The sequence below is a fragment of the Castanea sativa genome, chromosome 1 (genome assembly GCF_040712315.1).
Source record: "Castanea sativa cultivar Marrone di Chiusa Pesio chromosome 1, ASM4071231v1".
Taxonomy (NCBI): domain Eukaryota; kingdom Viridiplantae; phylum Streptophyta; class Magnoliopsida; order Fagales; family Fagaceae; genus Castanea; species Castanea sativa.
This window is the reverse complement of record NC_134013.1, coordinates 70249389-70269976: the sequence shown is the minus strand read 5'-3', so window position 1 is coordinate 70269976 and position 20588 is coordinate 70249389. Positions and strand designations below refer to the sequence as shown.

The 20588-nt window shown below is 32.9% G+C and overlaps 1 protein-coding gene across 1 annotated transcript; it reads left to right on the top strand.

The window, feature by feature from the left end:
* The first annotated feature begins 15129 nt into the window (after positions 1-15129).
* On the top strand, positions 15130-18582 carry LOC142622362 (paired amphipathic helix protein Sin3-like 2). The gene is made up of 8 exons (XM_075795815.1): positions 15130-15227; positions 16288-16403; positions 16496-16693; positions 17179-17340; positions 17431-17614; positions 17697-17795; positions 17908-18024; positions 18107-18582. The coding sequence occupies exons 2-7, from the start codon at positions 16297-16299 to the stop codon at positions 18004-18006; spliced, it is 849 nt and encodes a 282-aa protein (XP_075651930.1). The 5' UTR covers positions 15130-15227; positions 16288-16296; the 3' UTR covers positions 18007-18024; positions 18107-18582.
* The last annotated feature ends 2006 nt before the right edge of the window (positions 18583-20588 follow it).

Below are 20588 nucleotides of genomic sequence, written 5' to 3'. Positions count from 1 at the left end.
GCCAATAAATCTATTTCATTCAGCATTCAATCATTACTTCCCATGTTGATAGTGTTGACCAGCCAGAGCTAGACGATGGCAAAGCAATGAAAATTCCCTGCTATAAAATTTCGATATAATTTTTTTTATGTTTAAACTTTGGCAATGTATTGAATACAAATTTGGGTTAAACACAAATTGTTGGAAGTGGTAAACCTAAAGATGCCTCTTGATATTTTATAACAGTTTGTGTTTTTAGTTTTTCCATAACTATTTGTGTCTATTGTCATTCCATAACGTTTGTGTTTTTAAGTCTTTCACATTTTAGAGTTTTCTGTTATGAAATAAAGAGTTATGACAATCATGACAGCTCTTGTAACTTCACCCTATTAAAGAGAATAGATGTATGATGTGAAAGTGTGTAAGAGAAAAAGTTGCAGCGAGCTCTCAAGTCAGTAGCCTAATCTCTTTGTTTGTGAGTTTGTAGTACTCTTATAAAATTTTCATTCCTCTCTTTCTTGTGAGTACTTTGTTGAATTTTAAGTCAAGGCTTTATAAAGCCAACACAAACTTTGTAGTTGCATTTTTAAGGTCAATTGTTAGAAATATTGGTTAAATGATTAAATTTATTATATCCCAATAGCTTAAGCTTTTGGGACAATCGGTAATTTAACATGGTATCAGAGCATGAGATTCTGAGTTCGATCATTGTCTCCTCTACTCTACCTTCCATTTAAATTTCCACGTGTTGGGCCTCATCTATTAAAAGGTAGTTTTGGCCCACATGTGAGGGGGAGTGTTAGAAGTATTGGTTAAATGATTAAATTTACCATATTCCAATAATTTAAGCTTTTGAGATAATCGGTAATTTAACATCAATAATTTAATTGGTAGTGTTTCCAAAGAAAATGTTCATTAATCAAATCCGAGTTATCAAAAGTAAAATGAAAGCAGGTTTAACTTTAGACTTTAGAGAGAAAGGGAAGGGGGCGGGGGGGAGTTGTGAGAAAGATCGGGAAATTTCATGGGAAATATGTGTTTTCACAAATTCTTATAGATCTCTCTTTTTCTTTTCTTCTTTTGGGTTAGTGATCGATTTGAGAATTTCGAAAATGAAGAGATTAAGAGACGATGATAGCTCTTATGGCATGTTTGGGAGTTTAGAGAAGGAGGAGAGTAGAGGGGAGTAGAGGGGAGGGAAGTAGTGGGGAGGAGAGTAGAGGAGAATGATTACCTTCCACCTTGTTTGGATGTTTTTATAATTAGTAAGGGGGAAGGGAGTAATTAGCCCTTCCCCTTGTTTTTAACATTGTAATTTTATAAATATAATAAGGGTAAATTAGGTAATTTACTTTATCAATAATTTTATGTGCTCTACTCTCCCTCCAAATCTCTCCAATTTGGGGGAATTAAAAATGAGGGGGTTGGAGGTAGTTGAAACCCCTTCAAACCCCTTCAAACCCCTCCCCCTCCTTCCTTAAAAAACTCCCAAACAAGGTAATTGAATTACTCCCCTTCCCTCTACTCTACTCCCCCTCCTTTTTTAAACATCCAAACAGGCCATTAGTCTTTGCCGTCTGGTTCTTTGAGTGAAGAGTGATAAGTTTCTTCCTCTGTAGGCTTTTCTCTTCTGTTGTTTATAAGTTTTTTTTTAGAGGTACAGTTTTTTTATTCCTTAAGTTATTTTTGGTTTGCTAGAAAATGTTGTGTAAGGTTAGTTTTTTGCTTGATATTTTTTGTGTGATGGAATTTGCTGAATTTTTTGAATCATGCTCTCGGTTGGTTTTGAAATAGGTTCTGCTTTTTGTAATTGAAATTTAAGTTTTGGCAAGTTTTCATGTGAGGATTTTTTAAGTGACTTGTGACATATGAAAGCTTGGAATTTTTTCATTTTGTGGGTTTTTTTTTTTTTTTTTTTTTTTTTCTGGTTGATTATTTGAAGATTACAACAATGGAGGGGGAGAGGGATTTGAATCCTAGTTTTCCAAGCAAAGAAGAGTAGGCAACGCCACTGAGGAGAATTTCAATGCCGGGAATTAGTTTGCTGTTAAAATTGACTGGGTATCAACAAGTTATAAACATTTGTACTGTCATAGAGATCACATTGATAGTACGAATATGTTGTTTTTATGGAATCACTGTACTATAGATGTTCATAGTTTGGGAGGAATTGTTATTATGCTAATTATATAAATATATATATATATATATATATATATATATATATATATATATATATATATTTGTGGATTTGAAGCTATGGGCAATCACAAATCCTAGTAGATGGTGGTGGCGGTAGTGGTGGTGGTGGTACTCCAAGGAAAATAACACTGAATGATGCCTGGACCTATCTAATGGAAGTGAAGGAAACGTTTCAAAGCCAAAGAGAGAAATATGGCAGGTTCTTTAAGGTCATCAAAGATTTTAAGGCTAAAAGGTACACTCATTGCATTTATGCAGTTTTTGTCTTGGAATAATGGAACATTGCATCTAAAACCTTGTGGATTGTGCCATTGTTTCTACTTGCAGAATTGGCAATGTTGACGTCACGATCAGAGTGAAGGAATTATTTGAAGGGCATAATAACTTGATTTCTGGATTTAACATCTTCTTGCCGAAGAAGTATGAAATAGCCCTTGAGGATGATAAAGCTGGTCCACAAACTAAGAAGGTTTAATTTGAAGAAGCTACGTACCAAACTTTGTGACCAAGATAAACGTGAAATATTTTTTTCTCTGTTAAATTTCAACTGCAAATGTTGGTTCCTTGTGGTTTAATGATGACCTTTGTTCTACAGAGACGCTTTCAAAATAATGAACACGTTTATAAATGAGTTTCGGAAGGGGCTCAAGGACATAAATAAGGTCCACAATGAGTTCCGGAAGGGGTTCTATTTGTTTCACTGCTCTTGTTTTGGAATGTTTTCTCGTTAATGTAATTGTCAGTATTCTTAGAGGTTCCTGTTTTACAATTTCAGATTTCCACGTTTTTTGATGGTCATCCAGATTTGCTTGATGAATTCACCACATTATTCCAGAAGCAGCATCTGTTTCCGCAAAGAATATTGATTTGTAAATTGTGAACACGATAAAGGTGAATATATTGTTTGCTTTGTGAATTGTGAACGAAAGAAAGGTGGATATATTGTTTTGCAAGATGAACTTCGCATATGTCAATAGAAGTGTTTTTTCATGTGCTCAAGTGAATCATTTAAAGGTTTAAGAGAACCATAGTTAAATAATCTCCTAATTTTTATATGAATTATAAATTGATCTTCAAATTCAAATTATATCATCAATATATATAAAATCGAAGTCTGAAGCTCCCATAGTTTTCCACATCAACATTAATTAATTAAATATTATAATTACAAAATACAGTAATTTTTCAGTTTGTCACACTAAAGTCTCCTTCCCCCAAACTTAAAACTCACCCTTTCCTTCCCCCAAAATCAAAACCCAAAACTCAGTTCCTCCCACCGCCTTCGCCGCCGTCATCACCACCACCACAAATCGCCGCCACCACATCGATTTCTCTCTGCATCTCCATCGTTTGTTTTCTAATATCTGCGTTCATAGTGTTTGCTATTGATTCACCACCGATCTCCTCTTTCACAGGTAACTTCTTTTCTCTTTTTTCTCTCTTTGGAGCACTGGGCATTCAGGTTTTTCTCTCTCACTCTTTGGGTTTTCAGTTTTGGTAGATATTTGGATTCCAATTGGTTCTTAATCTAAGTTTTGCAGCAGAGTGAAAAGTTATCTAGGCTTACTTTGTCTTGAAGATTTTCAGTTTTTTTTTAAAGTGTAAACAATATATGCTTACATTAATGATTTTTTTTTTCATATAGCAGGTAATTTGTTTGTGTATTTTAAAGCCATTTCAATGGGTAATATAATATTTTTGTCTTGGTTTGTGTCAAATTGTAATTTATAGGTCTTAATTTTATGTTTTCAATTAGGCTGTAGCTATTGCTTTGCAGATGGCTTTTGTTTGCAGCAAGTATTTTTTGAAATTCATACATATATTTTTAGGACATGAACTTTCAACTAAGAAGACATATGCTAGGTACATGGAACTTTTCTTCCTTCTGATTTCAACTGGGTGCTCCTTATTTTGAATTATGGCAAGGCAATTGATGTTTGTCATGTTTCATCTGTTGTTGTTTTTTTGTAGTGTCTGGATTTTTGCTGCCTAGAATGTTACTTTTATGTTAATGAAATATCTTAAAGTGCATATTGGGTTTTCATTATTGGATATTTTGTTGCTCTTATTACTGCAAGGCTGAATAGAGTCTTCCTTGATTGCATATACAAACATAGATGATTTTGAAAGAATTGGAAACGACATTTATTTTTTGGCTTTGGAACTGTAACTATTGAGTTGTCTGTTTCGACTATACTCTTGATTAGAGTCAGTTATTGTTGAAATTTTTATTTGACTATTTTAGAGGTATTATGGTATTTTATTATTGTTGAAATTATAGGTAGTTCTTTTGACAACAAGGTAGTTCTTTGATCACATTATATGCAGGGAATGGTTGCAACAATAATGCATGATGTGTGTTTGAAAAAATGTCTCAAAAATTTGCACTGCACACTAATTCATAAAAATCGGCACTGCAGTACACTATTTTATAAAATCTGCATTGTTTTGAATAACTTTTTGCATTGTTTTTAAATAACTTTCTATAAACCCATTTTCTGTTTCGTATGTTGGTATTTGTTGTTTCATATTTTGTAGCAGAGTGTAAATAAATCGAGTTAATGCCTCTATGTCATGTAAGGTTTTGAACATTGAACATTGAAAGTTGTAATTTTGTTGTTTGTTGCCTTTTCATAATTTATTATACGTTAGTATTGCATAAATTGTACAGGCATAAATTGTTTTATTTTTATTTTTTGTAATCTTTACATCTATGAATTCAGATTGCAATTACAATTAAGGCTTAGTTGATTTGTTGAGTTGACTAATGTTTGCTCTATTATTTTAGGCGTTGAATTTTTTTTTTTTTTTTTATGCATGTTGAGGTTGTTTCATTTTGTTAGAAATTCCTAGCCAAGAGGCTTTAGGCTTTGCTTGAGGACTTGTGTTTTTATACCATGAAATTTTTTCTTTCCCTGCCTCAATATTGATAAGTAACATCTGTATATAAATGTGTGGCCTTTCAAAAAGCCACACTTTGAGTTATTCCTTTGTTTAAAGTTCCGCTGTAAAGGCTGGATTTGGCATGTTGGATTATATTCTCAAAGTTTTAATTGAGCATATATTTGGGCGTTGAGGAAAAAAACAGTGAAGCAAAAGTAAATGGGAGCACAATTAGTTGTGAAGGGGTTTTTTAGATACATTGGCGAATTGTGAATTTTGCTTTGTTAATGTTTAGAGTGTTCACTATTGTGAACATGATGTCCAAAAAAGAAGTGAGTTTTGATTTGTTAATTTACCAATTGTGGATTACTTTATAGGTTTTGGTTGATCTTTTTTAGGTAGAGATTTAACAAAGCAATGAACTATAGCTTTGCTGTTATTATTTTTTCCTTCTAATAACCATTTTCTTTATGTTCTTTCTACTAAGATATGTCTATGCCCTATAGTATTCTATTTGATTTTCGTTGCTTATCTTTTTTGCAGATTATTCAATCCAACAGATTTGTGGATATGCATCTCGTTTTTTTTTTTTTGATAGAATAAGCATCTTGCTTTGATTGGTAATTTGGTGCTTTTTTTGGTTTGTTGCATAATTTTTATTTTTCAAAAATTTGTTATTCCATTGATATTTTGAGCTATATTTGTTTCTTTTTTATCTGTCTATGGTATTTGGATCTTGTTTCAATGAATGGACCAATACCATTGGGTGTGTAAGTATAACAACTTGAGTTTCTTCAAATAGTGTTATAATTTTTTCAATGATATGATTATGATTTAAAATGGTATGGAAATCTGCAAAGATATGTTTGATCCAAATTCCAAAAGGAGCATCTATGCTAATTGTTATTCCCTATAAGATGCATTTAGATGTTATTTATGCTACCACTTCTCCTATTGTTATATCATTGAATTATCCTCTAGACTTATTATATTCATAAATGCTCTTGACTGATTTCTGTCTTTGAAAGAGACCCGAATAATGGTTAGTGGCCTCCTTTGCAAATCAAATTCTTTTCAAAGCTACCGGCTGAATTCCACTTTAATGATAGAATATTGAAGGGTTGATTTGGAACCATTGTAATGTTTGAACAGTAGATCTGCCAGGCAATACTACCAAAAGAGTATAATCAGCCCAACTTAGAGTTATCTAATCTAAAAGAAACTTGAAAGTCACAAAGTTTGGAAGCCTTGAAAAGTCAACATCAAGAGGAAGAGAAAAAAACTTTAAGTGGGTTCATTTTCTCATTTTCCTTTACTTTTAATCTCCCAAGTGTGCATACTCTGAATGTGGTACATCTATTTTGTTATGGGTCAATTACATCAAAAAAAATGTAAAGGATGGATTCTTCTTAAGAGATGCAACACAACAACCACCTCTCTCTCTCTCTCTCTCTCTCAATAGTGGAAAGTGATGATTTCAGCAATTGTGTAAATTGGCAATATGTTGCCTTTTCAATCCTATTGAGGTCTAGTATCTTTGTTTACTAGCAATGTTAGAATTTAGATACATCTTGGATATCAAGAATGATTAATGTAATTTATGAAAGATATTTGATTGAATGAGTATGGAATTAACTATATTTGTGTAATTAATTGTATTGGAGTGTACTTATATCAGTTATATATTTTCTAAATATGATCTCAAGCTCTTGGTTATCACATTATCTCATTGTATGTGATAGATTTTATTACTTCTTTTGTTGAGAATCTAGATTTTATTACTTTGTAAGTGATAGATTTTATTGGTTTGGTATATAATTTATACCGTGATCTTGATTTATTTTTTTCATATTGGGGAAGTTACGAATAGCTTTCTCGTGCATCGCACGGGTTAGCAACTAGTATATCAAAACACTCAAACTATGTAATTCACTCAAAAAACTAAACTACTAACTTCAATTGGGAAAAAAAATATTAAAGAAAGATAACACTACAAATCATTAACTTAAAAAATAAAAAAATAATATTATTATTCTTTCGTCGTCTATATTTTCTAATAAATTCATATTTGGAATAAGTATTCTCAACCAAAATCTATCTTTTTCTATTTAGGCTAATATAGTTGGTTCTCAATTTCTCTTAAATAAAAGTTTTATGTCTATTTCCTCAAAAAAAAAAAAAAAAACCACACAAACAAAACAAAACAAAAAGTAACTACACTGAAATGAATAAATTGGACTAAAATTGATTGAATTGAAAGAAAATGGACCAAAGTGCAACAAAGTGGACCTAATAGACCGAATTGGATCGCATAGACCTAAATAGACTGACCAAACCGAACTAAACTGAACTTGACAAAATGGACTATACTAGACAAAAAGTAATTCACTTAGTGTGTGTTTGGCATTGGCTTAAAAAGCCAGTTTTTTTTACTATTTAGTTTACTTTTGCTACTATTCATGAGTCCCATTGCACTTTTTAATACTATTTATAAGTCCGATTGTACTATTTTAACTACTTTTTAGCTTTGTTTACAATATTTTCAATAAAAAGTTTTCAGTTTCAACTAAATAAGTTATTCCCAAACAGAGACTTAATGTTTCAAATGAGTAATGATATTGTTTATCATAGATACTAATTTTTGTAATAAGTATCCAAGAATAAGATAGTATTTTAGCAATTATAATTTTTTTTTTTTTTTGGAATCGTTTGGTTTGTGGGAGATAATCTTTTATCAAAAGTAATAAAAAAAATATTAAAAAAAACACTCCCTATGATTAAAAAAGAAAAAGAAAGAAGAAGAAGAATAACCAAAATCAATAAGGTTGTGGGGAACAAGAATTTGTACTTTTACTTCCCCCTTTTAAGCTTTAACCGATCCAACACTGACACACCCGCTCAATAGTAATCCTACTCTTCGCTTACTTTACTTAAGCACATAAAAAATCGAATTGTGAAAGTGAGTTGTGAGTCTTGTGACCAATTTAAGCCCAATTGACTTAATTTACCCCAAAAAAATAATAACAACAGATAAAGTTTGATTACAAACTTGTTTGTAATCAATGATTATGAGGGCGTTTGGATCTGCCGTTTGTGCATCTACGTTTTTGCTTTTTTTTTTTTTTTTTCCCAGCAGCTTCTTTTGACTTTTCAGCCATGAACAGTGCACAAATGCACTGTTCATGGGTCCCACAAATTTCACTTTTTAACAATTTTTTCATTAAAAATGGGTCCCACAAAACTATTCATATATTTAAAAATTATTTTGCTACAGTGTTTTCAGTTTTCAGTTTTCAGTTTCAGCAAAATAAGTTCTATCCAAACAGACCCTACAACTCTCTCAGAGAAAATATTAACATGGCTACATATTTTGAAATTTTAATCGTTAATTTAAATATATTTTATGTTCTTGATACGAACGTAAATTTCATGCAAATCGAATGTTAATTACTATTCAAGTTATAAACTTTTTTTATGCCTAAATTTAGAGATTGCAAAAATTTGAACTTGACCAGAGTTGTCAATTGAAGTAACAATGTTTTGAAAATTTGATACTTGAATTATAGAAGTCTCTTTAAAAAACACCCAAAATGTTTGTCAACCAATTTGGCACTTGGGGCATCACAATTTAAGGGGTTTAAGAATATGTTTCAACCGGTACAAACCCAAGTGGGTTCATATAAGTAGACGTTAACATCAAAATGGGAGGGAAAAAAAAGAAAAAAAAGCCGTTTGGAAAAAGAGAGCAAGCAAGAGAGACACAGCGTGAGAGAGACCATTCAGCCGGCTGCCACCCCCACCTCACCTGTAAGTTTTATAGTTTCTTGCATCTTTTATCTGATAATTAGTAATGACTCTCTTACCTTTTCTTTGGTTTCTTTCTTTCTTTCTTTCTTATCCTTATTGGGTCTCTTGTTTTACATTTCTTTGGTTAGTGATTTGAGATTAGCTCGGAAATGAAGAGATTAAGAGACGATGGTAGCTCTTCGCAGTCTGGTTCTTTGAGTGGAGACTCGTAAGCTTCTTTCTTTGTATGCTTTTCTCTTTTGTTGTTTGTAGCTTTTTTTTTTTTTTTTTGGGTAGAAATAAAATTGTTTGATTCCTTAAGTTCTGTTTGGTTCACTCAATAAAAAGTTCTGTATTTGGTTTGCTAAAAAATGTTTTTAAAACCTCTCTAATGCTTTTGCTTGGCATTTTTGAACGATGGAATTTGCTGAATTTATATGGGTTATATTTCTGTTCTATTGTTTGAATTTGAATCATGCTCTTGGCTGGTTTTTTTAATGGGTTCTGCTTGTTGTGGATTTTTTTTGTGGGGGGGGGGGGGGGGGGGGGGGGGTTGATACAACAATGGGGGGAGGGATTCAAATCTTAGTTATCCAAGTAAAGGAGAGAAAACAATGCCACTGATGAGAAATTTGAACCCTGGGTATGAATATGTTGTGTTTATGGAACACTTGTGCTATAGATGTGGATTGACTGGATCAATTGTTGTTATGCTAATTATATATATATATATATATATATATATATATATATATATATATATATATATATATTGTTGATGTGAAGAGATAGGCAATCCCAAGTCTCAGCGAGTGGTCTTGGTGATACCTCTCGGGACCTAACAATAGATGATGGCAAAACCTTTCTCAAGGAAGTGGAAGAAACGTTTCAAGACCAGAGAGAGAAAGATTACAAGTTTCTTAAGGTCTTGATTGATTTCAAGCATAGAAGGTACAGTAATCGCATGTATGAAGTTTTTGTCTTCGATTAATGGAACATTGCATCTAAAACCTAACGGATTAGGCCATTTTTTGTTCTCGCAGAATTAACACCAATGACGTCATTGCTAGAGCGAAGGAATTATTTGAAGGGCATAATAACTTGATTTCTGGGTTTAACATCTTCTTGCCAAAGGGGAAAGAAATACACTTGACAAATCAGAAGGAGAATTAGCTTCAAATGGACTCAAGATCATGTTTTCATCATTTTAATCTTTAAATGGCTTCTTTCAGCAACCTGTGGTTACTTCCCATGTTAAACCTTGGTCCATTTTGTATCGCACATCTAAATTTACTTGATTTTTTTTTTTTTTTTTAATTTCAGAAGTAATAAGTTAAATGCCACATCTTATTTCATCAATGTCGGAATCATCTTAACCAAACTCACTTTGGTCCTATCCCACATATTTTTTTATGGGGATAAGGCACCCATGATTTGACACAACCTTGTTGTCATCTATTATCCCAAAAGACTAAATACCACGTTAACAAGCAAAGAAACGGACCAATATGGGCACCCCAAAGGCCCAAACACATTAATACATAACCATAAGAACTTGCACCTAATTTTTCCTTTAAAATAAAGGAAATTTTTCTCTTTAAATTCTATAGTTTATGGGTAGTCCAAATTAAACGACATAGTCTTAATATAAAATGAAACTATAAATTTCAGATTTCGCTTTTTAATGGTCATCCGGATTTGCTTGATGAGTTCAAAAGATTTCTTCTAGAAGCTGCATATCTTTCAGTAGAGGATTTTGGTTTGTGATTTATGAACAAGATAAAGGTGAATATATTTTTTTTCTTTGTGAATTGTGAACAAGATAAAAGGTGAACATATTTTTTCAGGATGAACTTCACATATATCAATTGAAAAAAAAAATTTATGTGCTCAACTTAATCATTTAAAAGCTTAAGAGAATCATAGTTATATCAATCTCTTAATTTCTATATGACTTAAAAATTGGTCTTCAAATTCAAATTATATCATATATCAAACACTTAAATTGTGTAATTCACTCAAAAAATAAACTAATAATATCATTTAAGGGAGAAAAAAAAAAGAACATAAAGAAGATAAAACCCCAAATCATTAACTTAAATAATTAAAAATAATATTTATTTTGTCATCTATATTATTTAATAAATTCAGATTTAGAATAGATACTCTCAACCAAAACCTTTCTTTTTCTATTTAGGCTAATATAGTTGCTTTTTCTTAAATAAAAGTTGTCATTTTCCTCCAAAAATAAAGTAACTGCATTGAGATGGACCAAACTTGACCGAACAGACCAAATTGAAAGGAAATGGGCTGAAGTGCACCAAAGTAGACCTAATGGACCGACTTAGACTGCACAAACTGAAATGGACCGAATAGACCGAATTAGGAAAAATGGACCGTTATGGACCAAAATGAACGGAATGGACCAAATATCGACCACATCACCATTTTTATATTAATATTTTTCTTCTAATTTTTTGATAATATTAAATATATTTACGTGTGAATGTGTAAAGTAAAGAAGTTAATATATTTAATATTTTCAAAAAAAAATAGAGGAACAAAATAATATTAAAAAAATGGAGAGGTACGATGATGTGACTTAACAGGATTGTAGCAACACTAAATACTACTCCTAGACTTTTAGATATTATATTGATATAGATTTGATTTTTTTTAGAAGAAAGAAAAAAATGGGCTCACATGTGTAATTATCACCCCACAGCCTATGATACATTGCCTCTTGGACTTTTTGATAAGCCCATGGGTACCACCAGCGTACAGTAGAGCATACCACAAATCGACCTGTTAACATGATTTCTACATATTAGGAAGTATGGGTCAATATTAGTACTCAAACCCACGACCTCTTGGCACTTAGTTCGAAGTGATGGGTCTTTCCGAGCCCTTCCTATAAAGTTTGTTGTAGCAATTTAATATTTTAATTAAAAGTTAGAAAATTAATTGTAAAAATGTGAAATCTCACGTTGATAAGGAGAGACAGACCATGTTGTAGTAGAAATTGGGCCAGATAAGGAAAGATAAAAGGAGTAGGCTCATTTTCCTGTATTTGCACCAACTAAGCTCTTATCCACTATATCTACCCGTGGATGCAAGTTTTTTGCTAACTCTTCATGATGAGTATTTTTTAAATATTTAATTTAAATATCTATTAAATATTATTAACTATCTTTTTTTTTTCATTTAAAATCTATTCTTACTTTTTGAGATGTAAAGTTAATAACTAATTTTTTTTGTTCAAGTTGATAGGGCTAATTCACGTAATGTTTCTAATGAGTAATGATAATTTTTATCATTAAAAAAATAAATAAATAAAAATAGAGAAGAAGAAGAACCTCGTTAGAACAAAACTCCAAAAGGTTGTGGAGACTAGAAATTGTACCTTTACTTCCTCCATTTAGAGCATTTCCATAGAGGATTTTAAAAATTTTAGCATTTACTATCTCAAAATTCAACTTTATAGCATTTGATACATCACTTTATAATTAACCCTACCTCAAAACTTCTATTTTTTTACCACTTTATTTAAATATTTTTTATTTAGTATTTTTATTCATTTTTTATTCGGTCTCTCTCTCTCTCTCTCTCTCTCTTTCCCTTTGTCAAAACCCAAAAGCTGTCTCTCTCTCCCTTTGTAGAAGACTAGAACCTTCTCCCTTTCTCTTATCTACTCTCAAACCCATGCTCCATGTCTCTGATTTGCTCTCAAGCCCGTGCTCCATGGCTGACCACCAAGCTCCGTCGGCCTAAAACACTTCTCACCCTCTCCATTGGCCTACAACACTTCTCACCCCTTCTGGTTATTTTGGAAACTGATTTTCTCAGTATTTTGGAAGTTGATTTTCTGAGTTTTGGAAGCTGTTTTTCTGTGTTCCTTTTTTTCTGGGTATTTTGGAAGCTGATTTTCTGGGTTTTGGAAGCTGTTTTTCTTTGTTCGTTTTTTTTTTTTTTTTTCTGGGTATTTTGGAAGCTGATTTTTTGGGTATTTTGGAAGTTGATTTTACAGGTTTTGGAAGCTGATTTTCTAGGAATTTTCAGTGGGGTTTGGGGCATTTTTTTGTGCTGATTTTCTGGTTTTGGGTTGGGTTTCTGTGTGATTGTAGTGGGTTTCTTTCTAGGTTTTTTGGTTGGGTTTCTGTGTGATTGTAGCAGGGTTCTTTCTGGTATTTTTTGAGTATTTTCTGGATTGCAATGGTAAAAGAGTTGGCTGAGATGGTGAGAGGGAGAGGAAGAAGCTTGGGTGAGATGGTGTGACAAAGGAGAAGTGAGAGAGGAGAGAGAAGAGACTTGGGAAGGAGACAAGCACGGAAGAGAGAGAGAGAAAGAAATTAGTAAAAAATGATAGCATGTTGCCACGGTGCGGTCTCAAAAAAGCCACTTCTACTCTATTTTACCATCCCAAAAAGTCACTTTATCATTATACTATACCATTTTACAATACCTCCAGCATCCCAACTTTTATTTTCCTATCCTACTCATTAAAATAATATATCTACACAATAAAATATATTTTTTCTTTTTTATTTTTTTCCAATTTTCTCCTCCACCCTCCCTCAACCTCTAGCACCGCACCTCCACTGCCCAGTCACCACCACCGCACCTCCACCATGCCCACCACACCACCACTACCCACTACCCACCAAAATCCCACCAAAACAAAAACCCATATTTAAAATTAAAAAAAAAAACAAAAACAAAAACAAACAAACAAACCCATGCCTACCCAAACGCAGAACCCAGACCTCGCTGACCAAGCACGACCAAGACCTCGCCGACCAAGCACGACACAGCAACCCACTCTCTCCAAATCAAACCTTTGTCAAACCCATCGGAGCCATCTCCAGGAAACCTAGCCCGCTGATCCACGCCGATCCAAACCCACCATCAACCGACCCCAACCCACCACCATGCCCAGATCAAACCACGAACCCAACCCAGCTCCAGTGCAAGCCTTGAACAAGAAAGAGAGATGTGAGATGAGAGAAAGAGTGAGGACCAAGAGAAAGAGGGACTTTGCAAGGAGTGGGAGATGGAGAGACAAAGTGGGAGTGAGGGAGAGAGGACTTAAGGAGAGAGAGAACTAATGGAATAAAAAACTAATATTTAGCTTTAGAATTGTGCTATAGTGCAATTCTATCTAAAGGAAGAATTGCACTATAGCAGTATTGCAAAAAAAATTTGCAATACTTGGATTTTGCATTCCCTGATGCTGAGCACTTTAGGACTTGAAATGTCAAATTCTCCTAACATTTGACATTTGCATTCCCAATGTTGATGCTCTAATAGCTTAAAAATGAGAGCACTAATAGAGTAGGTTTTTGGGGTTATAAATGCTAAAAATAGCATTTTAGCATTTATAACACCCTTAATGAGAATGCTCTTAATAGATCCAACGCAAACACGCCTGCTCATGAGTAATCCTTCTCTTTGCTTACTTAAGCACATAAAAAAAGGGATTGTGAGTAGTGACCAGTTTAAGCCCAATGGGCTTAATTTACCCAAAAAAATAAAAATAAATAAATGATATAATTTGGCTACAAATTTGTTAGCATGGTTTTAAAAACCGAACTGGACCGGCCAATCTTGAATTGGGAACTGGCTACTAGTCTGGTCTAAAAAAATACTGAAACTAATCAAAACTAGATAAATTGGAAACTCGAGGCAAATTCAATTTTGCCCTCGATCCAGTTTTTAAAACCATGCTTATTAGTAATCAATAGCTACAACCATGGTTTTTAGAACCAAGCTAGTCAATGAACCATTTTTGCACCTAATTCCTTCTTATTTCTTATTTTTGACCAGTTCTTAGTGGTTTTACTAGACTAGATTGGTACCTGATTCCCAGTTCAACCGGTTTGACTAGTCAGTCCAGTTCAATTTTTAAAACTATGGCTACAACTCTCATTAAAAAGAATATTAACATAACTTTATAATTAAAAAATTTAAATGTTAGTTTACATGTTTTTTTATATTCTTCATACATGCAAGATTTCATACCAATTGTTATATACTATTTAATCCGTAAACTTTTTTTTTTTTTTTGCCTAAATTTAGACAAGAAAAATTTGAACTTTAAATATTTAATTGATGATATAAATATTAATTTTTGCTTTAAAAAAAATATTATTTAAAGATTGATTTATCACATTTAATAAAAAGACATTAAATGCATACCCATTAAGTTGTGGACAAATGTCAGCCGGTTTAGACCCAAGTGTATAAGTAGACGTTAACATCATAATGGGAGGGAAAAAAAAAAAAAGAAGCCGTGTGGACAGACAGCAAGAGAGAGAGAGAGAGAGAGAGACCCTCCACCGCTGACGCCTTATTCCGCCGCATCGGCGGGCACCCCACCTGTAAGTTTTACTTCTTCTTTTTATTTTTGTTTGTTTCTAAATTTTGGATTTGATTTGGTTAGAAATATTTAACAAAAAATGAAAATGAATTCTCAACTTCTGGTTCCTATTTCCAACAACAAGATTTCACTCCCAAAATCACTTTCCAGTGCTTACACTATAGTTTATTGCATCTCTTACGTAAATAATTTGTAATGGCTCTCTTATCTTTTCTGCAATTTGCAAGACCTGGTTTTCTTTGGTTTCTTTCTTTCTTTCTTTCTTATCCTTACTGGGTCTCTTATTTTACATTTCTTTGGTTAGTGATTTGAGATTGGAGATTAGTTCGGAAATAAAGAGATTAAGAGACTCGTAAGTTTCTCTCTTTGTACGCTTTTCTCTTTTGTTGTTTCTTTTTTTTTTTTTTGGGGGGGGGGGGGGGGGGTAGAAATAGAATTGTTTGATTCCTTAAGTTCTGTTTGGTTCTCTCAATAAAAAGTTCTGTTTTTGGTTTGCTAAAAATTGTTTTTTAAACATGTCTAATGATTTTGCTTGGTGATTTTTTGTATGATGGAATTTGCTGAATTTGTATGGGTTATATTTCTGTACTATTGTTTGAATTTGAATCATGCTCTTGGCTGGTTTTTAATGGGTTCTGCCTGTTGTAATTGGATTTTATTTTGAAGTAAGTTTACATGTCAGAATTTTTTAAGTGAATTGCGACAAATGAAAGCTTGGAATATTTTTCCTTTTGTGGGATTTTTTTTTTTTTTGGTTGATAATTGGATGATTACAACAATTGGGGGAGGGATTCAAATCTTCTTTCTCCAAGTAAAGGAGAGCAGACCATGCCACTGATGAGAAATTTGAACCCTGGGTGTCAGCTAGTTATAAACTTTTGTACTGTCATAGAGATCACATTGATGGTATGAATATGTTGTGTTCATGGAATAATTATACATGTTAATATATAGTCTGGGATGAATTGTTGTTATGTTAATATACATGTTAATATATATTGTTGATGTGAAGAGATGGGCAATCCGAAGTCCCAGTGATTGGTCTTGGTGATACCTCTCAGGAACTAACAATGAATGGTGCCAAAACCTATCTCAAGGAAGTGGAGGAAACGTTTCAAGACCAAAAAGAGAAATATGAAGAGTTTCTTGAGGTCTTGAATGATTTTAAGGCTCAAAGGTACAGTAATCGCATGTATGAAGCTTTTGTCTTGGATCAATGGAACATGGCATCTAAAACCTAACAGATTATGCCTTTGTTTAATCTTGCAGAACTGATACTGTTGGCTTCATTTCCAAAGTGAAGGATTTATTTGAAGGGCATGATAACTTGATTTCTGGGTTTAACACCTTTTTGCAAAAGGGGTATGGAATAACCCTTGAGGACAAATTTTCAAAAAAAATAACCCTGGAGGATGATGAGGCTGCTCCACCAAAGAAGCAGCCGTCTGGTTCTTCGCCTGGAGTCTTGTAAGTTTCTTTCTCTGTACTCTGTGCTCTTTTCTCTTTTCTTGTTTTACAGTTATTCCTTTGTTCTTTTAAACCTCTCTAATGCTTTTGCTTGGTGATTTTTTATATGATGAAATTTTCTGATTTTTTGTGAGGGAAGAGAAATATGGGATATATTTTTGTTCTATTGTTTGAATCTGAATCATGCTCTTGACTGGTTTAGTAATGAGTTCTGCTTTTTGTAATTGGATTTTTATTTTTAGGCAAGTTTTCTTGTGAGAATTTTTAAAGTGGATTGTGACAAATGAAATATGAGAATGTTTTCTTTTGTGAATTAGTTTGCTGTTGAAATTGACCGAGTGTCATTCTATCAGCAGAAAGTTACAAACTTTTGAGAGCACATTTATAGTTTGAATACGTTATGATTTATGGAATAGCTTTGCTATAGGGTCTGGGTTGAATCGTGGTTGAACTAATATTTTGAATATATATTTGTGGATTTGAAGCTATGGGCAATCCCAAGTCCCAGTAGATGGTGGTGGTACTCCAAGGAAACTAACAACATATGATGCCTTAACCTATCTCGAGGAAGTGAAGGAAACGTTTCAAGAGCAAAGAGAAAAATATGAAATGTTCCTTAAGGTCATGAAAGATTTTAAGGATCAAAGGTACACTCATTTATGAAGTTTTTTTCCTTGGATTAATGGAACATTGCATCTAAAACCTAATGGATTGTGTGCCATTGTTTCTACTTGCAGAGTTGGCACTGTTGGTGTCATAATCAGAGTGAAGGAATTATTTAAAGGGCATAACAACTTGATTTCTGGGTTTGACATCTTCTTGCCAAAGGGGTATGAAATGGCCCTTGACAATGATGAGGCCCTTCCACAAGAGAAGACAGTTGAATGTCAGGAAGCTATCAGCTTTATGAACAAGATAAAGGTGAAAACATTGTTTCACTCTGTTGAATTTCAACTGCAAATGTTTTTTCCTTGCAGTTTAATGATGACCTTTGTCCCTACAGATACGCTTTCAAAATGATGAACATGTTTATAAGTCATTCTTAGAAATTTGGAATAAGTACTGGAATGAGCACAAGGACATAGTAGAGGTCTACAATGAGGTAAATATATGCTATGGTTCTGTTTGTTTTGTTGCTCTTTTTTTTTTTTTTGAAAGTTTTCTTGTTAATGTAATTTTCAGTATTCTTAAAAGTTTTTGTTTTACAATTTCAGATTTCCTCTCTTTTTAATGGTCATCCAGATTTGCTTGATGAGTTCAGAAGATTTCTTCTGGAAGCTGCATATCTTTCAGCAGAGCATGTTGGTTTGTGAATTGTGAACAAGATAAAGGTGAATATACTGTTTTGCTCTGTTGAATTTCAACATTAAATGCTGGTTTCTTGCAGTTTAATGATGAATTTTGTTCCTACAGAAACACTGTCATCAAAATGATAGACATTATAAAGCATTCGTAGACATTTTAAAAAATGAACCAGAAGGAGCACAAGGACAAATATATGTCATGGTTCTGTTTATTCACTGCTCTTATTTTATTGGAAAGTTTCTTGTTAATGTCATTTTCAGTATTTTTAGTTTTCTTAGTGGTTTTTGTTTATAATTTTTAGGTTGCCACTGTTCTTCTTGATGCTCATCTGGATTTGCTTGATGAGTTCACCATATTTCTACCAAAAGCAGCATCACTTTTAGCACATAATGTCCCATATCTGCAAAACTCCTTTCAGTTTCAATGAGCGGAGCTCTGGCATGCCCACATACATGTGGAAATGTTTAGTTTTAGAATCTCTCCATTTGGAATGGATCCATTTCATGAATTTCATGTCCTATTACGTTTCTTCATTTTATTCTTTTAATAGATTCAATGGTAAGCCAATAACTCTATTGCTTTCAGGATTCTATGTTACTTCCCATGTTAATCATTGACTAAATAATTTACTGCAAAAGAAACACTGCAAACAAATATTGTAAAATGTGAAAATATTTTACTTTTGACTAAATATTTTACTGCAAAATAAACACCGTAAAATGAGAAAATATTTTCTTGAAAATATTTTACATTGAAAAAAACGGAGCGTAAATTTTGATATAATTGTTTTATGACTATATTCCCTTAACTACTTGGCACCAATGCTCCCAAGGGCAGGTTTGGGGTAAATGCAAATTTAGCAGTTGCATTTTGGGTCAATAATTTAATTGGCACCTCTTGTGTTTCCAAAGAAAATGGTCGTTGGTCAAATCCCCACTCCCATTTATTGATTTATCAAAAGGAAAATGAAAACAGCTTAACTTTGAGAGGGGATGGGGGTAAGTTGTGAGAAAGATCAAGGAAATTTTCTTCAGGGGTGTAATAAATAAAACCATATAGTTTTAAGAGTAACAAATTAAATTCTAAAGTTGTACAAGGTAATAAATTAAATTTTATAATTTCATAAGTAACAAATTAGTCTCTGAGGTTGTAACTAAAAAGTAACAAATTAAACCTCAGTTCTTTTTCTATCGCACTTCTAAATCTATTTGATTTTTTACTTGAGAAGTAACAAATTAAATGCCACATCTCATGGTCATCCTTTTCCACATTCGTTCTATTCGTTTTCATTCTTTCCACTTCAGTCTTATTTAGTCCACATTGGTCCTATTCGGTCCAATTTGGTCCCTTTCAGTCCATTCTGTCCACTTTGATCCTAATCTGTCCATTAGTTCTTATTTGGTCCTATTTGCTTTCCTTCGGTCCTGTTTGGTCCACCATATTCCAATTTGGTCCTATTTGTCCATTCGGTCCACCCTGTTCCTGTTCAGTCCTATTTTGTCCATTTGGTCCACTTTGTTCCATTTGGTCCATTCGAACCACTTCAGTCCATTTTGGTCCACTTACATCTATTTTTGTGCACTTACATAATGGGAAAAGATATGTTCGGGTTAAAAGCACCTATTCTAAATCCAAATTTATTTAAAAAATATATATATATCTCAAACTTATAAGATTTAAAATCTTAAGTATAACATTTATTATTACTATACTTTTTTTTTAGCCATATTAACATAGCATTTCAGTCAACTTCTATACGGGTAAATTTAAGTGAAAGTCTTTCTAAATATAAAGGTTATGAATATGAAAATGTGATCTTTAGAGCAGCTATTCACTTGTTTTAATATTGTTACTTTTAAATGAATTGCATGGGGTTCATTATAATTCATTTAAGCAATATATATATATATATATATATATATATATATATATATATATATATATATATATGTATGTATCTATGTATCTATGTATAATTTTTATTTCAATAAATTATTCATTCTCTTAAAAGAGATTATCATAATATTCAAAACTACTTATATCAAATTTATACTGAATATTTATAATTTATTCTAAGGCTGTCCACCACCTACCCAAACCCGAAGAACCACCCGAACTTGAAACTCTCTCCACTTGATAACCGCTCGATCCAAGCAGTGTTTTAATTAGCAACGGGTTGCCGCGCCAAGACTCGAGATTGTCAGTTCAAGTTACACGTTGGTTGTTTGAGAAATCGATGAACCCAGCTCCCCCTGATGAGTTGTTCTCTTCCCATAAAAAATTTCGAGTTTGGGCGGAAAAATCTAGTGAAGCTTAAACTCTAACTCCACCGATATAAGGAGATCTCGACCAAATCTCAATAAATCCATCAAGATTTCAACCAAATCTCTATAGATCCAAAGGAACATTGGCTAGATCTCATTAGAGTAGACCAAATTTCGGCCAAAATCCAGCAAGATTTCGATCCTTGTAGCAAACACGAAACTGACCAATACTCACCCGAAACCAATAAGACCTAAACCAGCCAATCCAAAACTACATCCAGGTTGGTTGCGGGTTAATGTTTTCCCCACCTAATGCTTTCAGGTTA